The sequence below is a fragment of the Salarias fasciatus genome, chromosome 6 (assembly GCF_902148845.1).
Source record: "Salarias fasciatus chromosome 6, fSalaFa1.1, whole genome shotgun sequence".
Taxonomy (NCBI): Eukaryota; Metazoa; Chordata; class Actinopteri; order Blenniiformes; family Blenniidae; genus Salarias; species Salarias fasciatus.
Genome location: NC_043750.1, coordinates 20,505,019 through 20,530,767, shown reverse-complemented (window position 1 = coordinate 20,530,767; position 25,749 = coordinate 20,505,019). Strand labels below are relative to the sequence as shown.

At 40.1% G+C, this 25,749-nt stretch overlaps 1 protein-coding gene across 1 annotated transcript in view; it reads left to right on the top strand.

The window, feature by feature from the left end:
* The first annotated feature begins 7,995 nt into the window (after nucleotides 1-7,995).
* bnc2 (basonuclin zinc finger protein 2) overlaps nucleotides 7,996-25,749 on the top strand; it is a 159,698-nt gene continuing 141,944 nt past the window's right edge. Inside the window, exon 1 of the mRNA XM_030094527.1 lies at nucleotides 7,996-8,214. Within this exon, the coding sequence (XP_029950387.1) occupies nucleotides 8,212-8,214 (3 nt within the window). The 5' untranslated portion in view covers nucleotides 7,996-8,211. The remainder of the gene's footprint in view (nucleotides 8,215-25,749) is intronic.

Below are 25,749 nucleotides of genomic sequence, written 5' to 3'. Positions count from 1 at the left end.
GCCGACTTGGCTTGATGCCGAGTTGACTGTATCCCAGGGAGGTGCCGAGTTGGCCGGGGCCGACTTGGAGTGGTGCCGACCTGACTGTATCCCAGTTTTGAGAACCGAATGCAAGCGAGAGGAGTGCAGGGAAACATGAACAAGAACACGTGTTTGACATCTGCTTTGTTGGTGAGACAAGACAAGTCCATATTGTGTGGCTAATGTACTTAAGTGTCCAGCCAGATTTTGGAGCACAGGGTAAGGGAGGGAAATGAAGAAGGATGATGACTGGCACCCCTCTGCAGTCAGACAAATGTTGGTTCATCTGCTCACTGCTTCACACACACACACAAACACACACACAGACACAGAGAAAAAAATGCAATTGACTTAGCATGATTAGGCTGTTCCTTGACCCACAAACACTGCCTCTCATTAAGATCCTCATTTGCAGAACAATTTTAGAGGCAGTAGACTGGTACATAATATGCAACATCTGCCTGCCCCCTGTTTCTTGTTCGGGCTGCTAAACTGACACATGGTTTCTGCATAAGCTGCTGTCTCCCTCTCATCATGAGGAAAAATGACCATCATGCATCTGCAACAGGGTTTTCGGTCCGAATCCTCTGGTCCCCTCACCGTTTGGATTGTACCAGACAAAACCCCCCAAAATTTCATTTACAGTTTTTCTCATGAGAAATATTGAAACAGGTGAAGTAAGGAGCAGCTCATGTGGCAAAATGAGATCAATTAGCAAAATTCTTCTCTTGAGAAAGCTGATATCTTAAAGCGATCATCCTCTCACTATGCCCTCTTTCATCTCACATAAGTATAATTTGGCCCCAGACACCTACAGTTGCTTTTTGCAGGCATGTTTCACCATGTTAAGAGACTCTCGTCTTCTGAAGCAGCCGCTCTGCCCGTCTTTTAAATGTTGTTGGTCCCATTAATGACAGATTAATCCAGATCAAGTATTTGAAACCTACATGAAAGATAAATGACAACCAAGCTTCCTGCATTCATATCAAAGCAGGTTACTTCTTTGATTTACTCACTTCCACCTCTGTTTCTGAGTTTTGGTCTCTTTAAGACTATTATTCTATGTGAAAATTGTCAATTTTCTTGCATTTTGTGTCATCTTGTTGTGAAAAATAGGAAGCAGTGACAGGGTCTTTAGATTTCCACCTTTAGAATATTATGCAAATGTTAAAAAGGTGTCGCTGAAATCAAAAATTCATACTCATAAATCCTTTTGAGTTAGTTGATGTAACGCTTCCACTTACAGTTTAGTAACTGAAATTAAACCAATTAATTCCCATCATTCAACAGATGGCTTTTCAGGGATAACGGTATTATCCCTGTTCTTCAATACATTAAGAAGACACAATTGTTTGGAATGGGAACATGACTGCACAGTATGCAGTCTTTCTCATCCACTCAAATCAACAATTTCTAATGTACAATCTGCAATACTACAATACTACCACTGGGCATCCTTAATGAATAACGTTTAGATAATACATTGGATTACATTGGACACTGTGTGCAGTGTGATGCAAATGAAGCTTGAATGAAATAGAGCCATTAATCTCTCATTCATTAGTCCATATCTAGGAAATAGTGAGATTTATGGGTTTGTGACTGAAAAGAGATATTCATATTGATTTAACAGAGATCACTGACACACATTCAAAGCTCTTATTCAAAGCTCAAAAGCAGTGTGTATATGATCTTTGTTAAGGTCTTTGGCGTGTTTGTACAGATATGGTCAAGTGATTAGTCACACTGCTCAGATAAAAATGGACCACTTTTCACAAATGAAATGCTGTTTTTGAACTAAACTGAACTGATTAAAGGTTGTGTGGTCGGGACCAGCTTCCTTATGGGGAAAATTAGGATTTAGATTCCTACACCAGGAATATTTCTCAGAGTTAAATCACAAGCAAAATAAAAAAAGAAAACATCATTAAAGCAGAATCAGGTTTAAGAACAAGAATAATGAGTCAGTTAATTAATTATTACAAGATTAATGCAGTGCATTGTAGTGTAAATACATAAGGATACATCTAAACAAGCCATATAAAAAACACAAGTTGTTTCAATTGACTGCAACACTTCTTTTCTTAGTGCCACACAATTTGACTCAACAAATGTACAGTAGTAAATGTGAACTGACTTTTGTTTTAAGATGTCTCTGCAGGCCTCTTGTGTCTAATTGCCCAACTGTGAAGTGCCACCCTTTGAAACAAGACGGCTCTTGCACTGACAATCCCAATAAGCATGCTTGTCTCACTTCTGTTCTACCTCAGTGGAGCCACCGAGAAGTTCAAGTGCCTGGCAGCATTTAATCTACTAGGGGGAAGAAGTGACACAGGATTGTGATCATGCAAATGCACCTGCATGAAAAATTCAAGAACCAAATGACAAGCTCTGGTGTGCCAGCGCTGACAGAGGAAGGAAGAGAGGCACATCCCGGGGAAAAACATGACACTCCATGGAGGATTGTGAAAGCACGGTCTCCGCCTGCCGCCTCAGGTAAGTGGGGATATTGTCTGCATTAATGTGTCGTAGCTTTGATGCTGAGGGAGGAAAGAACCTGAGAACCGCATGAGATGACAATAGATACTAAAGAGCCACAAGTCCCCAGCTTTGAAGGAACATTGATTTTACAAATGCCAGGTGGGATGTCAGACCTGTACAGTGTTTAGTAAAACATCACTCCCACTGGATGGAAATGAGACAGGCTCCAACATGAGTGAGTTTACAGTCAGGCTTTGAAGACAGTCACCTTGTAGCCTGGCTGATCTAACTGTTTGCTGAGCTTTGTGCTGGATAAGGTTACATAATAAATAAACTGCAATCTCACTGTGTGCCTTTTGAAATTGAAAATGGCCATCACAAATCTTTAAAATTGCTCAATGAATTCATGTTTATTGATGGCTTTTTAAGTCCTTGTCTGTACACATTTCTATTCCAGTGATGCCCTGAAGAGAAATAACATTTGTCTCAGTGGAGTCTGTGGGAGAACTATCAGACACTTTTGACCTCAAGCATGAGCCGTCCTCATGCTGAATCCTGTGAGACCTGGGACTGCCTCACAAAACCCCGGGACAGAGAAACCATTGATCACCGTTTCTGTTCCCTCTTTCAGCCCTCAGATCGTGCCATTTAATTTGGATCGCTGGAACTCAAAACTTACTCTCACCATAATCCCAACACTGATATATTCACCATTATGTGCATTCCTATTTGCATGTGATATCGAACAACTCCCCGTAAGCCTTCCTTTTCACAACTGTCCACATGCTGTTAGCTCATGGCCTCGTGTTCGTGTTTTAACCCCCAGCCTCAGCGAGATGACGCAGACTTCTGTTTGACTCCCATCTGATGACCTTCCAGTCCTATCCTCAGCAGACAGGAGGCCTCATAAAGAAGGAATTGATCCATAGACACACCTCTTAGAAGCTGCTCTGTGTGTGTGTGTGTGTGTGTGTGTGTCCATAGTACCATGGAGTGCAGAGCCACACTCACTCACTAACAGCTCAACCAACAAGTGTGCCACCCCAGCCCTGGCTAGCCCCCTCCGGATGTGTGGGAACAAGGAGTCAGACTATTTCCCTCGGGCTCCTACCAGAGAGCTTGTCCTTTTCCTGGTGAAAGGGTAAATTAAGGTGGTGAGGTTGTATTTAAGTTCATATTTCCCTTGAGTATGAGAGAAGAGACCAAGGACATGGGACATTGATCGCTCTGAGTAAATGTTGTTCGGCTATATAAAAACAGCTTTTAGATGAGAAAAGTATTTGTTTTATATTCAATATTTTTGCTGCTTCACTTGTGAGATAGGAGGAATCAAACTGAGAAACTGAGAACCATCTTATCGTCACCAAGTTCTTTAGTGTTGCTTACTAAAATCATGTAATTATTTTGTTAATTCACTTAAGTCTGAAATGGGTATAATCTGTTTTAGCCTAAAACTCTCTAGATTCTAAGAACAAGGGTGGATAGATATCGAGTAGCGAATACAGTATCAAGATTGTGATGCCTGAGAGAAAATCATGTGATCTTTTGTGTGTAGACAAATTTGTCTCAACTTCTTTTACAGACCAAAGCAAGAACACAATGAAACAGCGACAGTCAGCCACGACCAGAAATGCCAGAGTTCAGATAATCACGAAAATAACACTATTCTAGCCATTAACTGCCTCCTGACTGAGGAAGAAGATTTACAGCAAAGACACGGTCTTTTGAGAAGTCTTCAAGGTTCTTGACGATGGTTGAAATGACCTTTCTGGACCCTTCTATGCTTTGGTGGTGACTGGGACTTAATGAACAGGAGCTCCTCTGTGGATTTGATGGATCCACGAATGCAATGCAGCAGCTGATGACCATCCCAGGAGGTGGAACACTTCAGCAGCAGGTTCAATAGCTCATTATCAGTGGTCCCGCTGGGTAATTAGTGAACAGTGGGATCCTGTCACCACGACAAATAAACATGTACTCGCCTTCCCTATCAAACTGCCTTTTACCACTACTTGTACAGTAGACTCTGTGTATGTGTGTCTGTGTCTGTGTGTGCATGTGTCCTTATGTGTAAGTAAATTAAACAAAATAAAATAAAGTTACATTTTTGAGAAGAAATGTAGTCTGTTAAAAGCATGTGAAATAAAGGACTCAGTACTATTTATCCATCTGTACTCTATACCAGTTATTATCAACTGGTAGGTTGTGAACCAGAAGTGAGTCGTTGGACCATCTTCGAGAAGTCGCAGGATTTTGCCTTGGCAAATCAGGTTTACTCATCGTCTCTAAGAGTGTTGATTGAGAAAGTTTTCTCAATGATATATGATATATGTTGACTAAGCCCAGCAAGCCAAAATTACAATGCAGAATACGGGATATGGATGTTATTATATTGAGGAGAAAAGCATGCTTAGTCACAGAGGTGGTAGTGTGTGAAGGGATGAAGAAATCAAGTTGGAGAGATCCATCTTATTTCATATACGTGCATGAAAATACATTTCATGCACATTTCATGTCTTTCAAGTCACCCATGCATAGAAAATCAAAATGCCATACAGAAATATGCCAAGACTGGACTCAAATCTCAGATATTTCTGCTGTGAAGTGAGAGTGATAAACACAACGTCACAGTGCAGCCTGTCATTATGTTGTAACAGAACTTGAAACACACGATGTTCTTTCCTGGTCTGTCATGCATTTTCCTTTTACTCATTGTCCAACACATACAATAAAGACACATCATTCAATTGTTTTTATTGATTGACTTTTAGTTTCTGCTTAAATAATTAATTTACATAATTTGAAAGTTGAAAAGTCTCATTTCTTTTACTAATCATCTGTGAGATAAACTAGTTTCTTTGCCAAAACTCAAAAGTAATTACCCACAGTTGTGCTCTGGATATCAAAAATCAAATGTGTCAACCTACAAACTAAACTGTATGACTTCAAGATCATAGGAGGCCACTATAATGTGTTTTATGCATTTTTGTGCATTTCAATACTGAACACGTTACTTTTTGGATGGATTGTGTACAGTGAAATTATTTCTTGTTTTTTTTTCTTGACAAACCAGTTATCATATGGAGATATTGGATAGTTTACATACAAAGTGTGGGGTTGGTTGGGTTCAGTGCTCAGGATTGAGTGCTCAGAAAAAAATAATACTTGCTCATGATTGTTAAACTGAACAGATAAAAATCTCCCCATCTGTATTGCAGCTTGGATAAAATCTGCCACCCAGTCATATGACGTGAGCTACCAAAAAATGCAGCTCAAAGTCAACATGGAAACTAAAGAAATTGTAACTGAAAATCAAAAATTTAATCTTGATCCCACTTTGACTGTACACACACTTTATCACACATCAAGCTTAACTGTTTGACTTAATGCAAAAACGACCCCAGGAAGAATTCTCTCCTTCTGGTCTTGTATTATAAGTTGCACCCTGGAAATGGTCCATCTGACCCAAATGCTGCAAATTCCCAAATATAGTGAGAAAAGACATAAGAGGTACATGAGCTGTAATCACTGCAATATTAAGGATCACAATCATGCAATGCAGCCCACCAAGAAAACCAGATGCACAATTATTCACAACAGTGATCAGCTAAAGCATGACCAGGAGCTGAAAATACATCACGGCTATTCACACACCCACCATCATAGCTATACTATCTCACCCTGTGTTTGTCATAACATAGATTTATCAGCCCATAGTTTGGCAGTGTGGCAACAACAAAGAAAAAAGGTCATGCTATGCTTTGATGTACAGTATGCAGCAAGTCATATTACTCATCTTCAGCTCCTGGTGTCGATCTTTAATGAATTGAGATACAGTTTATGAGTCAAATTAAAGCAACATCAAAGCACTTGAAGTCCAGGCAGAATAGATTCAAACACGTTTTTTTTTTAATATTTTTTTTTTTTATGGACAATCCTTTAAAGGCTTTTTGTTTTGTTGCTCACATAAGTATGTAATATCTCATTTAATTAGCAATCTAAGCCCTCTGACAAACAGGCATATGGTCCTCGCTCTCCCACGGCCTTGGCCAAGGAATGAATATGCATATCCTGGGACCTCAGTAGCTTGTTACCCTGGAATGAATTCTACACAAACCTAATCCCTGATCTATTATTTACCCCTTGACCAAACATGCAAGTGGGGCTTCCAGACGCTTGACTTGATAGAAATGACTGCCCTGGGACTCTGCTGCCTCTCTCACCCCAGCGGAGGAGCCAGGCTGAAGCGAGCCACTAGGAGGAACACACAGTGTTTCTCTTTCTGCCTCCCTCCTCTCTCCAGACACACACACACACACACACACACACACACACACACACACACACACAAACTTAAACTCTTCACTCTTGAGATGTCTCAGTCAAATGCTGAGCAAATCCTCATAAAAACAAGCGCACAATGAAACTTTAATGAGCGTGTCCACTTCTGAGGCATCTGAGGGACAACTTAGGAAGTCAGTGTCACATCCCTGCAGAGTGGACTGAAACCAGAAAACTATTTCCAACTAGTGTCTAAAACACGCCTGCACGCGCACAGAGGCATGCATGTATAATCATGGATGCAAAACAGTTTGAAAAAATTAAAAAGTAACTCTTTTCTTGAGTAAAAAGGATATCACTAAACACTCAAATCATCATTATTTAAAAATTAACAGGCTTCTGTTTTTTATTATTTCTTACATCAGCCACATTTCTTTACTTTTTTCCTGTAAACATGTTGAAAATCCTTGATTTTTAATTCTCATAATAAAACTGTTCACAGTGCTGCTAAAAAAAAGTCACCGACTTCACGTCGTTTTTCCAAGTATTTCCTCAAGCTGTAGTGCGCATCTCTTCGCCGATTTCCTATCTCGGGGCTAAAGCTTTCCTGACACATTCTTTTTTTTTTTTTTTTTTTCTTTGGTTGCAGGAAGATGTGACTCTTCATGCTGACACCAGCTCGTAAATCGTCTCTCGGGTACAGAACCTCTCTGGACACCGCGGTCTCTTGGGTTACAGTCGTGTAAAAAAAAAAAAAAAAAAAAAAAAAAATTCACCCGACACAACAACACATCAGCAGCGGCGGCAGCAGCAGCAGCAGCTGCAGCCACCTTCCCTTCCCTCCAGCCCGGACCATCCGCAGCTCCGCGCGGCGCACCGTGCTGACTCTGCACGAGGAAACCACCGGGGAAGTCTGCGAAGACGCGTTTTTTTTTTTTTCCTCTCTCTCCCTCAAGCCGGGACAGGCAGTAACAGCCCAGCTTCTGGTTGTCAGTGATCTCAGCCATTTTTTTTCTTGCTTGCTTGATTTCCACACTTTACGTAAAGAAGAGGTCGGACAGCGTGTCGCGGTCGCGCGTGTCTCTCCGTGAGACCGACGCGTCTCCAACTGTGCGCGTCTTTTTTTTTTTTTCCCTCCCTCCTCCGCGGAGCAGCCGGGACACACTGACTGTTCAAGGATGAAAAGAGAGTGAACGCGTTTAATTGTTAACAGCTACATATCGAACTGTCAAAAAAAATTAGATTAGAAAAAAAAAATAAATCGATGCCAAGTTTGTGAAGACGAAAGAGATCGCGAGCAGCCACGCACAGCGCGCGGGACTGAAGAGGAGAAAGTTCCCCACTTGAGGGCGAAATCAGACTTTTTTGAGGACGACAAGTTTGAAAAGTGCCAGGAGCCCCGGGGTCTGTCAGATACAACATGCAGCAATGGTAAATATGATATTACTTTCTGTGCTTAAGAACGTTTTTTCACGCGAAACAACCCGCTGAATAGAAGCGCGCACGTGGAAACTTTCCCTCAACTTCTGCACGGCGAACTTATCTCATGCAAACTTGTCAGGCAAGATGAAAAATTAATGAAGTTGTGTTGTACCAAGCAGATTGAAGCCCTTATTTTCTGTACAGTTTAGAAAAGAAATACATTGCTCCCTTTTTCTGATATTTTCTTGCTTTTTTGCCCTTTGCTTTGCATTTTCAAACCCAGTACTTATAAAAGTGGCATTTGTGGTAAAAACAAACCTCACAAACACAAACTCCACTCAGTGACACTCTGAGTCCACACAGCAGGGTATGATGTATTATAAAATGTAGGTTTTCATTTGAAATATTTTTCATGCTCCATCTCTTAACAGATTAAAACTTTTATCTGAAGTCTGACAAACAAATTGTTCCTGCACAAATATGAAGTTTTTTTTAAATTTTTGCCACCTGTAGAAATTTCCCCACATATAGCTAATGCAGTTAAGTGCATTTCTTTCATCACATATACATGGAGCTGATGAAGAGTTTTTATGCAAACTGAATATGAGCATATCTCATTTAAAGCTGGTATTTGCACAAATATGCATTTTATTACAATTTGCAATTTCTAAGTACTTATTTTACCCCAGATCCCTATAGCCTGTTTTAGCATGGTTGTATTGTGGATCTTTTTTCTTTAGTTAACTTGGTGTGTGTGCTGGGTTCTCTTTCTGTCCATTTCTGTATACAGGAATTCCTAATTTCTTCGATTGATCTTTCCCATAATGATTTATAAAGTTTGAACAAATCTGAACTAACGCCAAACCCAAAAACTTCTCTTTTAAAATCCCTTTTCACTTTTCTTCATAAGTGTTTATTCACATTTTCAGCAATATTCTATTAATCTTCTAAAAAATGTCTTCCTCTCTCTTGTTTTAATTTTTATGTGCTAATCTAAAAAATGTTTTTTTTTCCTGTGTTGGGATGCAAACAAATCCTCTAATTAATTTAAATTACTTTGTAAAATTTCACAAAACTATAATCTCGCAGTGTTCCCTGTCATTTAACTTTTTCATGTAAAACTATTCCACGTTTCACCTCCTGAAGGAAGCTTAAATAAGGAGCTCACGACAAACCTGTGACAGTGAAACTCCAGCAAAACAGCACAGAGGTATTTCATAACAGTGTAAGACATGCCTGTGTGGACACACTTCAGGAGGGAGAGAGAGAGAGAGAGAGAGAGAGAGAGAGAGAGAGAGAGAGAGAGAGGGAGAGAGACGAATATGCCCACTTAAAAGTACCACAAAAGTACACTTACACTTCCCTCAGCAAGTTGTGTGTGTGTGAGATTAATGTCTAACACTGTATTTTGGCCTGGTCTGACTGGGTGTCAGAGATGCTTCATGAGCTGGTGGAGCTACTGCAGTGAAGAATGCCAATTTACATTCCTGGAGTGTCATTTCATTACTTTTATCTCTCTGCTGCCCTCTCTCTCTCTCCCTCTCTCTCTCTCTCTCGCTCTCTCTTTCTCTCTCTCCCAGGTCAGTCAAGGATCTATGCTATTCAGATTTTCTTCGCCACATCATTTGCACATATTTAAACTTTGTGATGGATGATTATCATGGAATGCATACGCTTTTTTTTAAAACCAAACGATAATATATGATGCATTAAAAAAAGTATTAGCAGTATATAAAAGACCATGGCTTGAAGAGTGAAAACAGACGAACATATGAAATATTTTGTGAAAGCCTCCAAAAATAAAATCTCCAGAAAATGTTGCGGTAAATGTTCTTGTTATGCTGGGAATAGACGCCCTGCGCCGGCGCATAGTGCAGCAACGTGAGGTTAAGGAAAAAGTTAAAGTTGTCAGTGAGGCTGCTGCTAGGTCGTGATTCCTCTGGGTCTGTGAGAATCAGAGAGGGGAGAGTGTGTCAGAGGGAGTGTGTGTGTAGGGTGGGAGCCACTGGTTAGCCGGTTCAATAATCTGCTGGACAGGTAGGCCTGTGACGCCCCCCTTAGAGAGACCGCTAATGAAGAGAAAGGCTGCTTAGTTGTGCTCCGCTCTGACCCCACCAACCCTCCCTGTCCCCCCTGCTGGCTTCCTCTGATTACTGCTCACATCCAGAAATCTTCCCCACTCTTGCCTTCCTGCTCCATCCTCTCGGTTTCTCTCGGTTTCTGCCCGATGTTCTCACTCCCCGCATCTCCATTCGAACGCATGCATAAAGACTCTATTGATGACAGACATTTCGGAGTTTCCTGCTGTCCTGCGTTGCTTGTTTGTGCAGTGGCTTATTTCAGCATTTTATTCGATTCATTTTGGAACATGATCACTGCTTGACCTTCATGTTCGGACCGATTTTCGGTGCAATTTTAGTAATGAGGCTGCGCTCAAAAAGTAAAGCACTTAACCTCAGCGTAGCACAGGTGAAAGGAAATATGGGTAAGTGCAAAGCAGGAAGGGAAAACTAACTGCACCATTTATTTCAGATTAAAGAAATATACTCATTCTAACAGGTAAAGATATTTAGGAAAGGTGAAGAAGCACTTTTTCTTTTACCGCTTTCCGTATCGCTGGACACTCGAGATAAAACAAACTTTTTTTTTTCCACTCTGTTGTGAGTCATTGCTGATTTGATATTATCCAGCCCATCTCCATTTGTCCTCACCCTAATATTCTCTTGAATGACTGATAGTGTGTCTTGGCTGTGACGAAAAGGTAATATTTACAGTGGGGGAGCGGGGCGATATACCTAGAGGTGGCTCAAGATGAAAATCTTTGAACAAGGTAGGGTAACCCAAGCTGCGGGCTTCAGCCACTAAACAGAGCCGCAGTGAAATGTTAAAACAAATTGGATCGCCGGCCTTCTAATTTAATAAAGAGCACAGTGTGAGACACACTTGATTTAAAACAATATACAAATGAGAGACATAATTACATTTTTGTACCTCCGCACACAGAGTGAGAAACTAAATCCTTGCACACTTACGCTCATGAAAACATTATGAAATTTGGTCTGCGTTCATGTGATTTTTTTAACTAAAAAAAAAGCCTCACAAACAGCAGAGGGCTGTGAGTAGGGTTAACAGCTATTATGACAGGAGCATTTAAGATGTGTTTAGTCTTGTACCATCACACAGATTGATATCTCAAAGAGTTTTAATCTGCTAAATAATACTATTGTCTCTGGTGAGAGGGTAGATCAGACGTGGAAATAGCGAGTTAATCAGATTAAAATCGGCCTCCGTGCTACGAGCTGTGTTTGAACTGTAAGCTGATACTTGTACTTACATGCACTCGATTTTTCTGGCCTTTTCCCCCCCAAAGGCTTCATTTCATATGTTAATCCACTTTCACAGTCCTCAAGGAGGGATTCAGGAACCTTTGGTGAAAAACATGAACACACAGAGTGTCTGCAGAAGCCACATACACTGTGCCTCTGTCTTCGTTTGTGATAGAACGCATTTTGTACAACTCTGCCTTTAGAAACACACCGCTAATGCATTTTTCTTGTCTTCCAAGACACGGTCATGATTCTTAGGTTTTCAGCTGTAATTTGGGGTGGCCTTAATTGATTCTGTCCAGAAGTAATTACCAGCAACTGTGTAAAATAAACACTTCAGTGTCATTGTGTGGCAACTGTCCAATTGGTCGGGGAAATTACATTTCACTTGTAATCCATACGTTCTTCTGCAGGGTTAGAATATAATTCATGTCGACGCTATAGAAATACCAGAGACGCTGGACCTGTGTAACGAACAGGAGTATAGTTGTAACCAAATGGCTCAGCTGGGAGGTATAGGGTTATGTGGTATAATTTATATTTTATAGCTCCCTCCTGCACCGACTGCACTCCTGAATAAAGTTGTTCGATTCTGTTCCATGAACTGGGAGTGAGAAAATCTGGGATTTCACTTGTGATGGAAACTCCAGACACCACTTTGTTCCTTAGATTCTTCTTGTATTTTTTATTTTCCTGTTGAGTCCCATTTCTTGCATTTAGATGAAAAGACACCAAACTGCTGCTGTTATTTTTTTATTTTTTATTTTTTTAACTGAGTTCTCAAATTCATGGGTTTTTCTTTGTATAGCTGTTTTTTTAATTAATTATTTGTGTTTGTGTGCATTAGTGGCCAGTGCCCCTCTGATTCAAATGAAATTGAAAGATCTCCTCAGGCCATACAGAGTGATTTGATTAAAAGAGAATAATTTGCCCTAAAGGTGTCCTTTCTCTTCCCTCCTAAAAAGCTGGTGGAAGAAATCTGATATGACAAGATAAGTGGTGGCTCATAAAAAATTCCTGAGGACTGAGACGCAGCATGTTGACTTTGGAATTATTGCTCTGAGTGTCTAGTTCGCTGCTCCTAACTGCTCCTGACAATGTTATTCCTACCTGGACACTTTTTGAAATGATTCATCTCATTCTCAATCCCCAGTTCTATCAATTCACACACTGACCAACTAATTACCAAAGTCATCTCCCCGACTAACTCCAGACAGTTTCCTCTTCAGGCTTCTCGATACACTTTTAGGATCATTTCATCAAAATTATGCTCGTAAAAGTCTCTACAACAGCGTTTCCAAGTGTTACAGATTAACTTCCTCAGTCATGTGTCACTGAGAGGAGGTATGTCTCTGTGCCGTCTTTGTTCGGCTGTTGATTGTTTACATTTTTGACTTTTGGCTCTCCTCTAATCCAACGCCATCTCTGGATCTCAGGGTGACTTTGCTCTGTGCTTTTGCAGTTTGGTTTTCCTCTCAATTTTGGAGCTATACATGGAACTTATTTGTGTCTTTAAAGGTGCATTAAGGAGTTTTACAACCTTAAAAATACTTATTTTCCACCATAAATATGTTACACATTTTTAATGATGTGTACAATGTGCCCTGACATATTCATTACAAGTACCTCTAACAGCGCTAAATTGTCACTTGAAAGTTGCAGTGCCGGTCCGGCACCAGAATTTTTTGGGGGAGAATTTGAAAGGAATGACGTAATGCGCGCTCCGGCTGGTTAGGTTTCATTTTGTCCGCCATTACTCCGCCAGATGCTTAGTGAGCAACAACTGAGCAGGATCTTCCAGAAAGTAAGAAAAGACTGGCTTCTAGCACTGCCACAGCTCCACACAGACTCCAGCAGGTAAAAGAAACTTAAATCTTACTTGAGCGCTACTAAACGAGCGAAGACGGAGTTCCCCTCTTCCGTGCACGCGAGCCACAGGGACGAGTTTTTCACTAAGCTGCATTACGCCCAAGGCCTGCAGGGGGCGCTGTTTCACATAAAACGTGCAAATTCCTTAAGGTACCTTTCAAGAATAATTTCGATTTTTTTTAACCACCTAAAAAGTTCATAAGAATTAGAAATGTGGGGTGTGTCGGTGGTGCTGAACATATCTGATTAGATGAGTACTTGCTATATGACGTTTCACCTGCCATTTTTATAAAACTCAGCTGCCGTTTTTCTTCATTTATCACTACTGTGATTTGACGAAATGGTGGACTGAAGCTTTTTGGTGCTTTGAGTCTCCAAGGTTAAAAGAGTTCAACTTCTTTCCAGTGTTAAACATGCTATTTTCTGCAATAAAGCGAGATTAGAAAAGAACAAAATTGCTCGTTGCTTTTATGGTGACGTTGGATGATGTTGGTCTTTTTCATCCCATCTTATTGGAAGTCTAGTGAATTAACGTTTATTACTTTTCAATAAGTTGTCAGTCTGATTCGCTTGAAACTCCTGGGACAGCAGGCAACAATGGACACAAGAATCTTTAGAGTTCCTTGAAGAGAAGCACTTGATGTGAGCGGTCCTTCAGCCAGTATATGCTGACACTGATACATGTGCCATTATCCATTCAAACATTTTTTTCTCCTTGAATTTATCATCACTGGCCCTGTTTGGTTTTTGCCTGATCCCCAGATGAAAGGAAGGGCTGCATGACATACGTACTGCAAATCACTGTCATTGCAATTTCATCTATATATCAACTTACTGAGCTGCAATAATTTATATGTTTCCATTTATCCAGCATTCATGGTCAGTGTTTCTACGTATTCATGTATACATTAAAGCCACAATAATCTTGGAAGTTGATCTTTTTTTTAATCCTTTCAGAAATACATTATACCTTATTCATAAAAAATCAGACACATTGTTGACATGATACAGAAATCAAGGGAAAATAAGTGAAAATGTCAACAACTGCTCTCTTTCGGAAATGCTCTAACTCAGTTGCATCTGGTTAAAATTGGGTCCGACAAGTGAAAGAGCACTGTAGTACAAATCCCAAACCATGAAGATATTACCATCGTATTCATAAATGTTTGTATTTATCACAAATTATCTAATTTTTCACTTTATATGAGCCGTATGCTCCATTACAAAGTGACTCCTATGTGAAAAAGAGAAAACAAAGGATACATTTAGTTACTTTGCGGCTCAGTTCATCGAGCGCACGTGGAACCCAGAAAGCTTGTTACCATGTGTCTCACTCCGTTTCTGACACGCCGGACACCACTGCTATTTATACAGTCAGTACCAGGAAGTATTGGCCAGTCTTTCCTGAATGGCAAAACCATTACATGAAAATTTCATTATGCTACTTCACAGGAGTAATTTGGCACGCTTATAGCATCCATTAGCAGACTGGATGTGTCCATAGAACAAGGCTCGCACTGTGTTATTTTTATTTTATCCCAGACAAATTGCTTATAGTTGATGTTACTGGGTCCAATTTTCCAAACCATAATTCACAGTTTTTGGCAGATTTCTTTTCACTTTCCAGTCTATTAATTGTTTAGTTATACATTTAATGTCAGTGGCTTCAGATAACAATCACAGAAAACGCATGGTTCACTAATTTATTTTGCCTATGTCTTGTTATCATTGCCACTGTTAAATTTTGTTGACTTTAGGATTTTTGTTTTATCTGCACGTCAAAGTTTATCCCAACTCTTAAAGTGTGAAATCTTTTGTCTGAATGTTTGACAAAGACAGACATGCTGCATACAATTTTCCTTTGTTTTTTTTTTCTATTAATATTGCATACATGTTCATGAAAGAGAGCAGAACTTATCAAACAGTTTCGATTTATAGAAGTCTGACTAGCAAAACAACAGTCCTCATCAAATTCAATTGAAATATTATCAATACAGCAGTGACCTTTTTACTTCACATCTTTGTTGGTTTTGAAGTTGCACGAGTCATAATGAACGCGTTTAGCCTTTGTCTGCTTTTAAAGCCAGTGTGTAAAAACTGACTTTTAAAGCCATACACACTGGGTCAAGAAGAGGCAGTAGTCACCTTGTCCACCTTCACTTTGGGTGGGTTATTTTTTTTCTTTCCCTGACAACGAGTCTCTCCTGAATGTATCGATAATGTTACAGGCACACTTATAACCTTGTGTGCTGAATGTATAATCTTGCCGCTATTTTCCGGTCTCAATGCAGTGTTTGGACACCTCATACTTGCATGAATTATGCCTTTAATTTTGAATAAAAGTCAGTGAAGGATGCCCGCACGCTGTGTATGCGTTCAAGTTCATTGTGAATGTCTTCATGCATTCATGTACCCAGAGGAATGTGTGCATGTATTAAAAGACACTGTCCTCTCAGCCGCAGTGTGGTTATTATTGTATCCGTGACCCCTAACCTAAACGAAATAGCAGTTTTAATCAAAACCAAGATGTTTTTGAAGCAATGTTTCTTTTAACTCCAGGATCTTTCCATAACCCTAACCAAGCCGTGTGAAGCCAAACCTAACTAAACCTTGAGCGCGGTGTCATGAAACTCATTTATTTAATTGGGATTCGTAATGATTGTGGAAGACAGAGACAGGCTGATTCCACGTGAAAAGTACAAGGAAAATAAATACATTTTACGAGTGATTTTATATTTTTGAGAACCTGTTGACATCGTAATGAACTGTTAGACAAAAACAAATGGAATTTACAATCCCAAAATCCATCAACAGATGTGATGAAGTTAACACGTCAGATTTATGAATCTGCCCTTTTTTTCTTTGTGCACAATTCATATTCAGATTTGTTTTATTAAATGAGATATGTTAAGGTATTGTGCTTCTTATGAACTACACTAAACATTGAAAACGTACTTCTTATAGTCTGCATTGCCTTCCTCATTAGTTGACTGAGACACCTGATGAAAGGACAAAACTTCGATCTGGTGCCGTTATATTGAGATTTGAATATTTAATCTCATAATGGCATCTCATCTGTATCAAAATCTCCAAATATTGGGCTTTTGAATTATACCATGCAAAGCAACACGATGATGACGTCTTAGAAGTTCCACCATGTGATTGCTGATGACAAAGGTGCCATTTGTGGTGATAATCATAGTAATTAGGTCGTCTCATGATGATGGGATTTTGAAGTGTTTGTTTGTGTCTTAGTTCACATTTCCTGTTTAGGGAAATTTAAGACTCATAAATTATGTGTGAAGGGCACATCTGTAAGGACGGGCCTTCGTGTACACGACTGTGTGTGAGAGTGTGTGTGTGTGTGTGTGTGTGTGTGTTTTTGCATGTGTTTGTGGCTGTGGGTGTTTTTGGAGTTGAGGGGAAATCTGCTGACAGGTAGTGTGTCAGGAGGGGGACAGTGGCGCTTTTGAGACGGACACAAGAGACGAGTCTCAGAGAGCGGGAGAGAGAAAGAGGGCCTCTTTCATGTGACTCTGCATTCCACCAAGGCACAGGCAGGGAGAGGCACAAGACGAGACATGCGTCCCCCCCCCCCCCCCCCCCGTCACTCCCTCTGCCTCTTCCCCCGTCGTGCCCGTTTGCCCGCCCTCTTCCCCGCATCCAGCCTCCCCCCTCCGCCAGTGACCTTAACATTTATCAAAGAACCCCATGCTGGAATTTCTCTTCAGCATCTGTGTCCTAGTGGGAGAGAGACAGGCCCGTATACACACGGATATGGCTCAGCTACATATTAGAGTACACACAGTGTCGCAGACCAATCTGTTTTGAATATTGCGGCGCTGTGAAGGGGCTGTCCTTGTTGTTCCTTGCTCGGGGAGGCCAGCCTCGAGACACTCACACACAGAGATGTGGACACATGCTTGCACATACATTCTCTCCTCCTTCTTGTTTCTTTATTGTACCTCCTGTCACTTTGTCCTATTCATTTAACCTTTCATTAGAGCCAGCAGACAGCCCTGTGTGTGTCTGCACAGCTTCAGGAACAATGCCAAAAAAGCCCCACTGTCACAGTTATTAGATTCCTCTGGCCCCCGTTTACCCCGGCAACTCAATATTAAGAGAGGAAGAGAGGAACAGGGGAGGCAGGGTGAGGGAGAATACCGGGAGGAGGGAGGAACATGGGGTGCGTGGTTGACACTGCTACCCGGCTCCTATTGTGAAGGGTCCTCTTGACTTGTCAAGGACATGTGCCACATGTTGATAGGAGGCAGGTCTCAGCAGTGAGGAGGGACACAGAGGGGGAGAAGGAGAGGACACTCGTCTTGCGCCGTGGCCTGGAGGACTCAGGCTGAAAACACAGCCTGTTTGTGGAGGAATTCTGTTTTTAACGGGCAGGCAGGAGGGGCACCCTGGTCCCAAAGGAAGGACAGAGCAGTGCCCTCTCCAGTCCCCCCCTTTTTCCTCTCCTGTCTCTCTGCCTGTCTCACACTCTCTGTTCTTTGCTCTTTTTAATTCTTTATACATTGCCATTAAAAGTTACACTTGTTTCCATTTTCTCTCTTTTTTAAACCCCCCCCCATCACACAACACAAATTAAAAAGAAAAGGAAAAAATGAAAGAAAAATGTAAATTTAAAAAAGATGGGACGAAGCACTCAGGTATCACAATCAGGCAGGAATAGACTCAACATGGTGTAACAAATGTCTCCATGTCTTTTAGGTAGTGTTCAGGGCACCATGGAGGGAGAATCTGAGTTTTTCAAGTCGAAAGGACAGTAACAGTTCACCCCTCTGCTGTGTGAAGGACGGCGAGGCTGTTTCCAGTTCAGGAGAAGGAGCCGCCTGGCTGTCGAGGTGGAAGAGGCAAGAACGACCTGCGTGGCTCTGCAGGAGAACCGTTGGCGGGGGGGTTCCTAACAGGGAGAGCCGAGGTTCAGGAGTGATGGTGATATCATAAGCTTTGCTGTTTTTAAAATTTCAGACCAAAATGGTGACAAATCCTGGAGAGAACCAGAACAAATGTTTGGCTGGGTATGTTTGCACAGATTACGCAAACTGATTTTACTTTGAAACTTTGTGCACATCTTTGCATTGCCTGAGGCCTTGTCTTGCCCAGACTGAAGAGGAGTGAAGTAACCCTTTACTAATATTCATCAGCAGTTTCACATCAGAAATTACTTACAAATGTGGAATTTGAACCATCCAACATTTTAAAGTTCAAGGGAAGGCCAGTTTGAGTTTCTCTTTTGGTCTAAAACATAGATATCCACAGGAGTCCCAATGACAGTAAAATAAGTTTTCTCTCCTCTTTCTTTTCTTTGAGCCAATTTTTAACCCTAACCCTATCATGTGATTAATTGCAATTTTAAAAGAATAATTGTTGACAGGCCTCCATGAATTAATCTCGATTAATGAGATTAAAACGGACGGCACTACTAGAAATCAATCTCTTTTGTTTGTTTGTAAAAATTAGCAAAGAATCTTGGCGTTTCTGGAGGATGATCCCACGTGTCTGAGCATTGTAGTTTCCTCTGACAGTCTAAATACATGCATTGCAGATAAAACTTGACTCTAGAACTGATCTCGGGTGCAAATCTTTCTGTGTTTGTTATGAGACTGTGAACTATCAAAGGTGTAATCTTGCCATACCAGTAAAAGAAATGGTTTAGACAACTTACATTCATGGTTTAGTGACTTACTGAGCATTTAACTCACCTCCATTAGTTTCACCAAATGATCAAACACATAAAACTAGATTAAAGGTGCAAAAACCTGTTGTCATCTGATAATGATTTGTGTAATATAGAGTCACATAATCTAAGAATGGAGGATACTGTTTTGAAAGGCTGGACTTTTTGTCTTTTAATGTGGTAGACTGCTGGTCATTTGGATGATCAGATTTTCGTTATGACTGTGCTGCAACTTCAACTGTGGATTCTTTATTGTAACCATTGTGAAAATAACTCATCTAGTAGAATGTGTACTTTAACACGTCATGACTTTCCTCACACATAATCAAAGTGTTTTTGTGCCGAAACAAAGAACACAGTCCAGCCTTTTTTGAGCCTTTGTGTCGTGATCAAGGGCAAATACTTCAATTGTGCAGGAAAATAGAGTTCTGGGGATTCACTGTCCTTTTTATTCAAAATGACATCATAGAACTCACCAAGAATGTAGAGAATGTATTGAATTAGAAGACCATTTAAATAGTGCACCTTTTGAAATGTCTGGTGGCATCAATTTGAAGCAGCAACAATGGATGAAATTTAGCGTCAGTCGCTCATTTGACAACCATTACCTATTGTTGTAATAGAGTCTTCTCTTCAGTTTATATTTCTGTCAGTGTAATTAGTTGTGTACAAATATTTTGACATGGAAGAGGAAGAAGGAGCCAACTGGTCCCTTGATTTTTCTGAAAGTCTCTCGGGCACGTAGGCCTTGATCAAACATGACAAGTACCGAACCAAAACTCTGCGAAATGCACAAAGGATATGGTTCCTTCAAAATCATAACACATGAATTTTCTCTACATAGCCCAGAAATGCTTCTGGATGTGTTTCTAAAGGCTGCGCAGTGTAACAGAGAGGAAAGCCGAGCGCGGCTCAGTAAAGCTCAGTAAAGCTGCGTCCAGGTCAGTCCAGCCCAGTCAGCAGTGGACAGTGACGCTCCTCCAGTAATACATCAGCTGGAATGGATCAGGGCCTGCAGTTGAAAGGCATTGGTCACTCGGGTGGGGAGAAATGAATCGCTCACCTGCCATTGAACATTGAATAGACACGCGCACGCATACATGCACACACACACACTATCAGGGGACATCCCATTGGCTAGTACTGATTTCCTGCAGACATACGCCAAACTCAGATGTAACTACCAGGAGCCAGACTTCAACCTTTTATCTTAAACTAGTTTCTGATTCCTCGAGTATGAAAAGTTCTCATAATGTTTATGTGTACAGATGCACACACCTTAAAATTAACATACACACACTCACACACCAATGTGTGACTATTCTTCCATCGCCCCTTCACACTTCACCATAACCACCACAACCCGTTCTAATTAACTGTAATCTAAGCCCAACATTTCCTTCCCTGGAAAGAGAGTAAAACAACGAAACTCATCTGTTAATATTGTCATCCCTCTTCTGCTGTTCCTCCTTTCTCTTCCTCTTCATAGGGTACCGCTTGCTCGGCAGGACTACTCTTTATTATTCTTCAATCCTCGTCTGTTACTTGGTTAGAGCCCCAACCGGCAGACAGTCTTTCTTGGTTTCTCCGTGTCATCCACACACCTCCTCTGCCTTTGCCTTGAGGCTGTCGATCCACCTGTCTGCTCCACATCTCTCTAATTCTTTGATTGGACTCTCTTCCAATCTCCCTCCGAGGGCAGTAATTGATGGTGCTGTTATTGTGTCCACCGCTCTGGCCCTGAAGCTCTTCCTCCTGGTCAGCATTACTTCACCATTTTAAATGTGCCGGGAGTCAGTTAGACAGACCTCCTTTTCTTTGGTTTGCATGTGTCTTCATGTGACTGTATGTGCTATTACTTCAAAGTGGGGGGAAAAAAATGAGTTTGTAATTTGCTCTGGCCTTTTTAAGAAACCAAAGCTCTCCTGATTGGATTCCAAACTGTTCTTCAAAATTCAAAACAATCTTGACATTCATGGTTGAACACTATTTTGTCATTTTCAATAGGGGACAATATTTCCTCAGAACTCCATGTTCCTTATCATGTGAAGTGTTTGCCCTTGGCTGCAGGAGAAATGAATACAGAGGCTTTGATGGTGTCCTTTGTTTGGTGGTCCTTTCTTATAGCACATTTCTACTGAATTTCAAACCGTTTCGCAAAGCAATTACAAAGTGAGGTGTGAAGTAGTTTTCAAAGTATCTCAGAGAAAAAGAAACCCATGTGAAGAAGTTTTATTTGTAAGTCTTCATTAATTTTTACACATGTTACATATACTGTAATCAAGGTCCTGATATAGAATTCATTTGTATTTTTTTTTTCCTTTTCATTTTCTCAGAAACAGGTCAATCTTGCATTTGTAGTTCTCAAAGGATTTCCCAGGTTAAGTAGTGCTGATTGTACCTTCTGCAGGATTTTCTTTGTATTCTTTTATTTCAAAGCTTTTGTGATGCATAAAAATACGTTCACACATTAAGGTCTTTTTTTCACTCGTTGTCTCTCTGTCTTTGTCCCTGTCTCTGTCTTTCTTGCTCTCACGTGCGGCTGCAGTCACTCCCCAGCATGGCTCTTGTATTTATTACCTTCTAAGTAATCACTTTGCTTTCTCTTTTGATAGACTGTTATTGCTCTAACTAGCTGAGGTCCCTATAGGTATTTGGATGCTTTCCAGTTTTATTAGACAAAGGCCTCATTATTCAAGGCCAGCATTAAGACTACCATTAGAACCATTTGCCCCCTAGTCACATGTATCCAGTTGCAGCCAATTCATATTACAGCCCCAGCACACTTAGTATTTACAACACAAACATACTCATTCCCGCTTGTCAAAGTTAAATATAGACAATATTCAAAGAGCGACCTTGCCACTAAGAGAAGTAGCTGTGAAATGTTACTCGTCTACAATTTAAAGTTTTTACACACACTCTATTGATCAATGTGACCTATTCCTATGTAGACATCATCATATCCAGCTACTGGGCTTTTTTTTTTTTTTTTTTTTAGAGGTGAGCTAAACATTTTGGGAACTGCTGTGGTTAAGATTCATGGTTGCTGATAGATGTTTCAACTTTAACAGGGTTTACACAGCACTGCAGAACTGCCCAAAAACGCTAATATTAAGTTACTCAGGTCATTTTTTTCTTAATCAATCAATCGAGTAGTACAAGCGTACAGAACTGTAAACTTAAAAATTCTGACTTAATCGAACAATTGCTGTCTCTGCTGATAAAATTTTATTCATTTGATCTTTTTGATGATTTTACAGTTTAAATCATATATTAAGTTTGGGTTTCAGTTTCACGTCATCTATGTGAGAATCTTTCCTTTGCGATTTTGATCGACACTTGAACTTTTTAATGTGATCTATTGCAAGAGCCTACACATGAATTCTTCTATGTAAATATGAGCTTTATTAAGAATGCATAGTTCATCAGACATCGGCAGGCTTAGTTCAGGCTTGTCATGTTGTTTAATTGGATAATGTATAATGACAGGTACCTCAAATATTAAAAAAAATAAAATAAAAATAATAATAATAAATATATATATATATATATATATATATATATATATATATATATATATATATATATATATATATATATATATATATATATATATATATATGAATAAGGCAGTTCATTCCAACTACAAAATACAACCAAATAAGGAACACTGGTTAAGATTTACTTGAATTTCCTTTAGAAACGTGATGACCATGAGCTTTGTAAGGAGAAAAAAAAATCATGGCAGAGCTATGGACTACCAAAGAAATGCAAGTGTATTTAATGAAGAGTGTAGTTACAAATAATCCATCTTTTTTTTTTCTCTCCGAGTTTATTGAACTTTGGATCGTGGGAGGTTGGCTCCTCTCCTGACTGGCAGTGGGTGAAAGGCAGGGTACACCCTTGATAGGTCACACAGTTAACATGGAAAAACATAAAATCGCATACCAATCGTTGAACTGTGGGAGGAAGCCGGGGTATGTCAAGAAAACCCTTGCGAGCACAGGAAAAAGATGCACACTCCGCCCAAAACTATCTTATCAGAAGATGTGTCAATGCTTTGAAGTCTTTCAGATCATCAAATATAGACTAATTGGAATCTAGAGCACATTCAATAAAAGTGTGTTTGTCTCTGTTCTGTTGTGACCCTCAGAAGTTTACTGTTGTGACTTCGTCTTGAGGCTGCCTGTTTGCTCTCCACCCTCAAAGACATTTAAGGAGCCCCAGTTTTGATTCTCTCTATTTCTTTGTTGCAGCTTTTTAATTTGTTTTTAGCTACCTGTGTGCCCAATATGGTGTTCATCCCTCGTAATCGATGGCCCCTTATTGGGTTTCTGCGTTTGGTCAAATATCTCATCGCTTTCTCCCGCCCAAGGCAACAGGATCCAAACTAATAAGAAATCTCCTCAGTCTCTGGGGCTGGTCTACAGATGAAAAAATTATTAGTGCAGAGATAGTATGTATCTGTGACCAAAATCAGATCTTCAACTTTGCTATCTTGCAACACAAGCCTTTGACAAAGAAGTTCACACACTGGCTGATCATGAAGAGTTTGTTATCCCATGCCCACAGCAAATGGGTTTCAGTGCAGGTATGCAGAAATTGTGCATCTTCTGTAAAACCTGCAGACCGTTTCAGATATTTTAATTTTCTCCTCTTCTCAAAATTCCCCCCAAAAGGTTATACCTCTCAGCTGTCTGGTCATCTAAAGAGATATTAAGTTACAATTAAAAAAAAAAACAAGACTGTAGTCATAAATCAAACAGATTGACATTAAAAGCATTGAACTTTGCCTTGATTGCGAAATACATGCATTGCTACTACTCAACAGAAACTACATTGTGTTTTCCATTGTGTGGTAAAAAAGAACCAACAGCTGTGTTGAAATGATGCTCTGTGTGCTGTAAACAAAGTCAAACAAGCAACTCTGGGTTATTGCGTTATACAAGTGGGATACACTGATAATCCCAAAACATAATGCCTGCAGTGTACGGCTCAGAGGCATGAAACGCTCTGGCTCTGGAATGAGGTGTGGCTAAACTGCTCCAACTCTTAAAACCTTGATGAACTAAGGACTTATAAAGGGAACGAATCATGTGCTAACATTTTAAGTATTAGGGTCTAAATCTTCCTTGGGTGAAGGTAAATAAATTGTGTCTGAGGAAAAAAGGAAAAGAGGGAGAGTGCCACTTTGGTGTAAAGCTGTCATTACTCTGGCTGGTGCACTCCCTCATAAATACTGATAATGAGATGCTTTCAGCAGTCTAATCATTTGCCAATGTAGCAGCAGGTAATGTGAGAGGAACCCTCTTTCCTCGACTTCTGTCCGAAGATGACACTCTAGAATATGTTGAGTCTTTACGACGGCTGGTCTTACCAGCTCAGTAGAAAAAGAATGTAGACTGCAACTTATTCTCTTAATTCGACTTGAAGTAAAAACCAGGATGGTGAAATGCCTTCTGAATTTACTCTTTCATTTATGAATAAATAAAGTAGGCCTGTTGATCAAAATCTACTACATGAGCACTGATATTGATACAATGATGACACAAGCACTTGCACAAGAGTCGGTTCATGTGTTCATGTCACCACAGTTTCAATCATTGTGAGCCTAAGGTCAGAGGTCAAAAGCACTTCAGCAGGTGAAGTGAGGGAGCTTTATCAACGCTTAGTTTCACAAATCAAGGCAGAACCCAGAAGCAGGCTAATAAGAGTAAATTATCTCAAAGACTTTATTAAAGAACCAAGGGGAAAAGTTTCCTGAGGGTGATCCTAAACGAAGTCCAAAACACGAACTAAACTCCAGAAACATAAAAGGTCCAAAACACGAGAGAACAGTGGGACGTCTCATAAGGCGAAGGAACAATGACCAGTTTTCAATATATACTCAATATCAGCCACTCCAGGAAAATGACCGGAAAACAAGTAGTAAACCTCAGTGCCTTCATCATGCCGGTTAACTTTTGAGCAGTTGCTCAGACCGTAACATGAACCTGTTGTTTTAATCACTTCCCTAATGGAGAGGTAAAGTGTGTAAATGAACGATACAAGGCTACCATCAGAGTTTTGGAGCAAAGAGTTTTGTACAGTTTCCACTAAGTCCTGCCTGGAGTGTTTCACACATCTGACCAATTTAGTCTAGCTGTCAATAGAAATATTTTTTATGAAAAAGGAGAGAAATGGTAATTATTTCCATATTGTAGATCTCATTTAGGATATCTATTTCCGTACTGTGATGGTTCAGGAAATAACCATGTTTTTTTCAGACAGATCAGAAGTTAATAGATAACAGCTTTGTCAAAATGTCAATATTTCTAAGAAGGTAAATCAGTGTTAAGCGGAGTTGTCCTTACTAAAGCAGTTTAATTACACTGCAACACACAAATGCTGTTTAAAACATTTAGGGTAACTTTGACTAGAACGTCTTCTGTTATAAATAAATGTGTATTAACTCCCTTCATGTGTTTGCATTTGCACATGTCCAGGAATTTAAAATTCTTAATACAATACTCATTTCAATATCTGAAAGGGTTTTTGCTTATCACCTTCATGTTTAATAAATTACATAGTATTTATGAAAAAAAAACTAACATGTATAATATAGTCACAAATGAAACTCCAACAAATACACTTTGAACTTTCAAGGATCTAAAT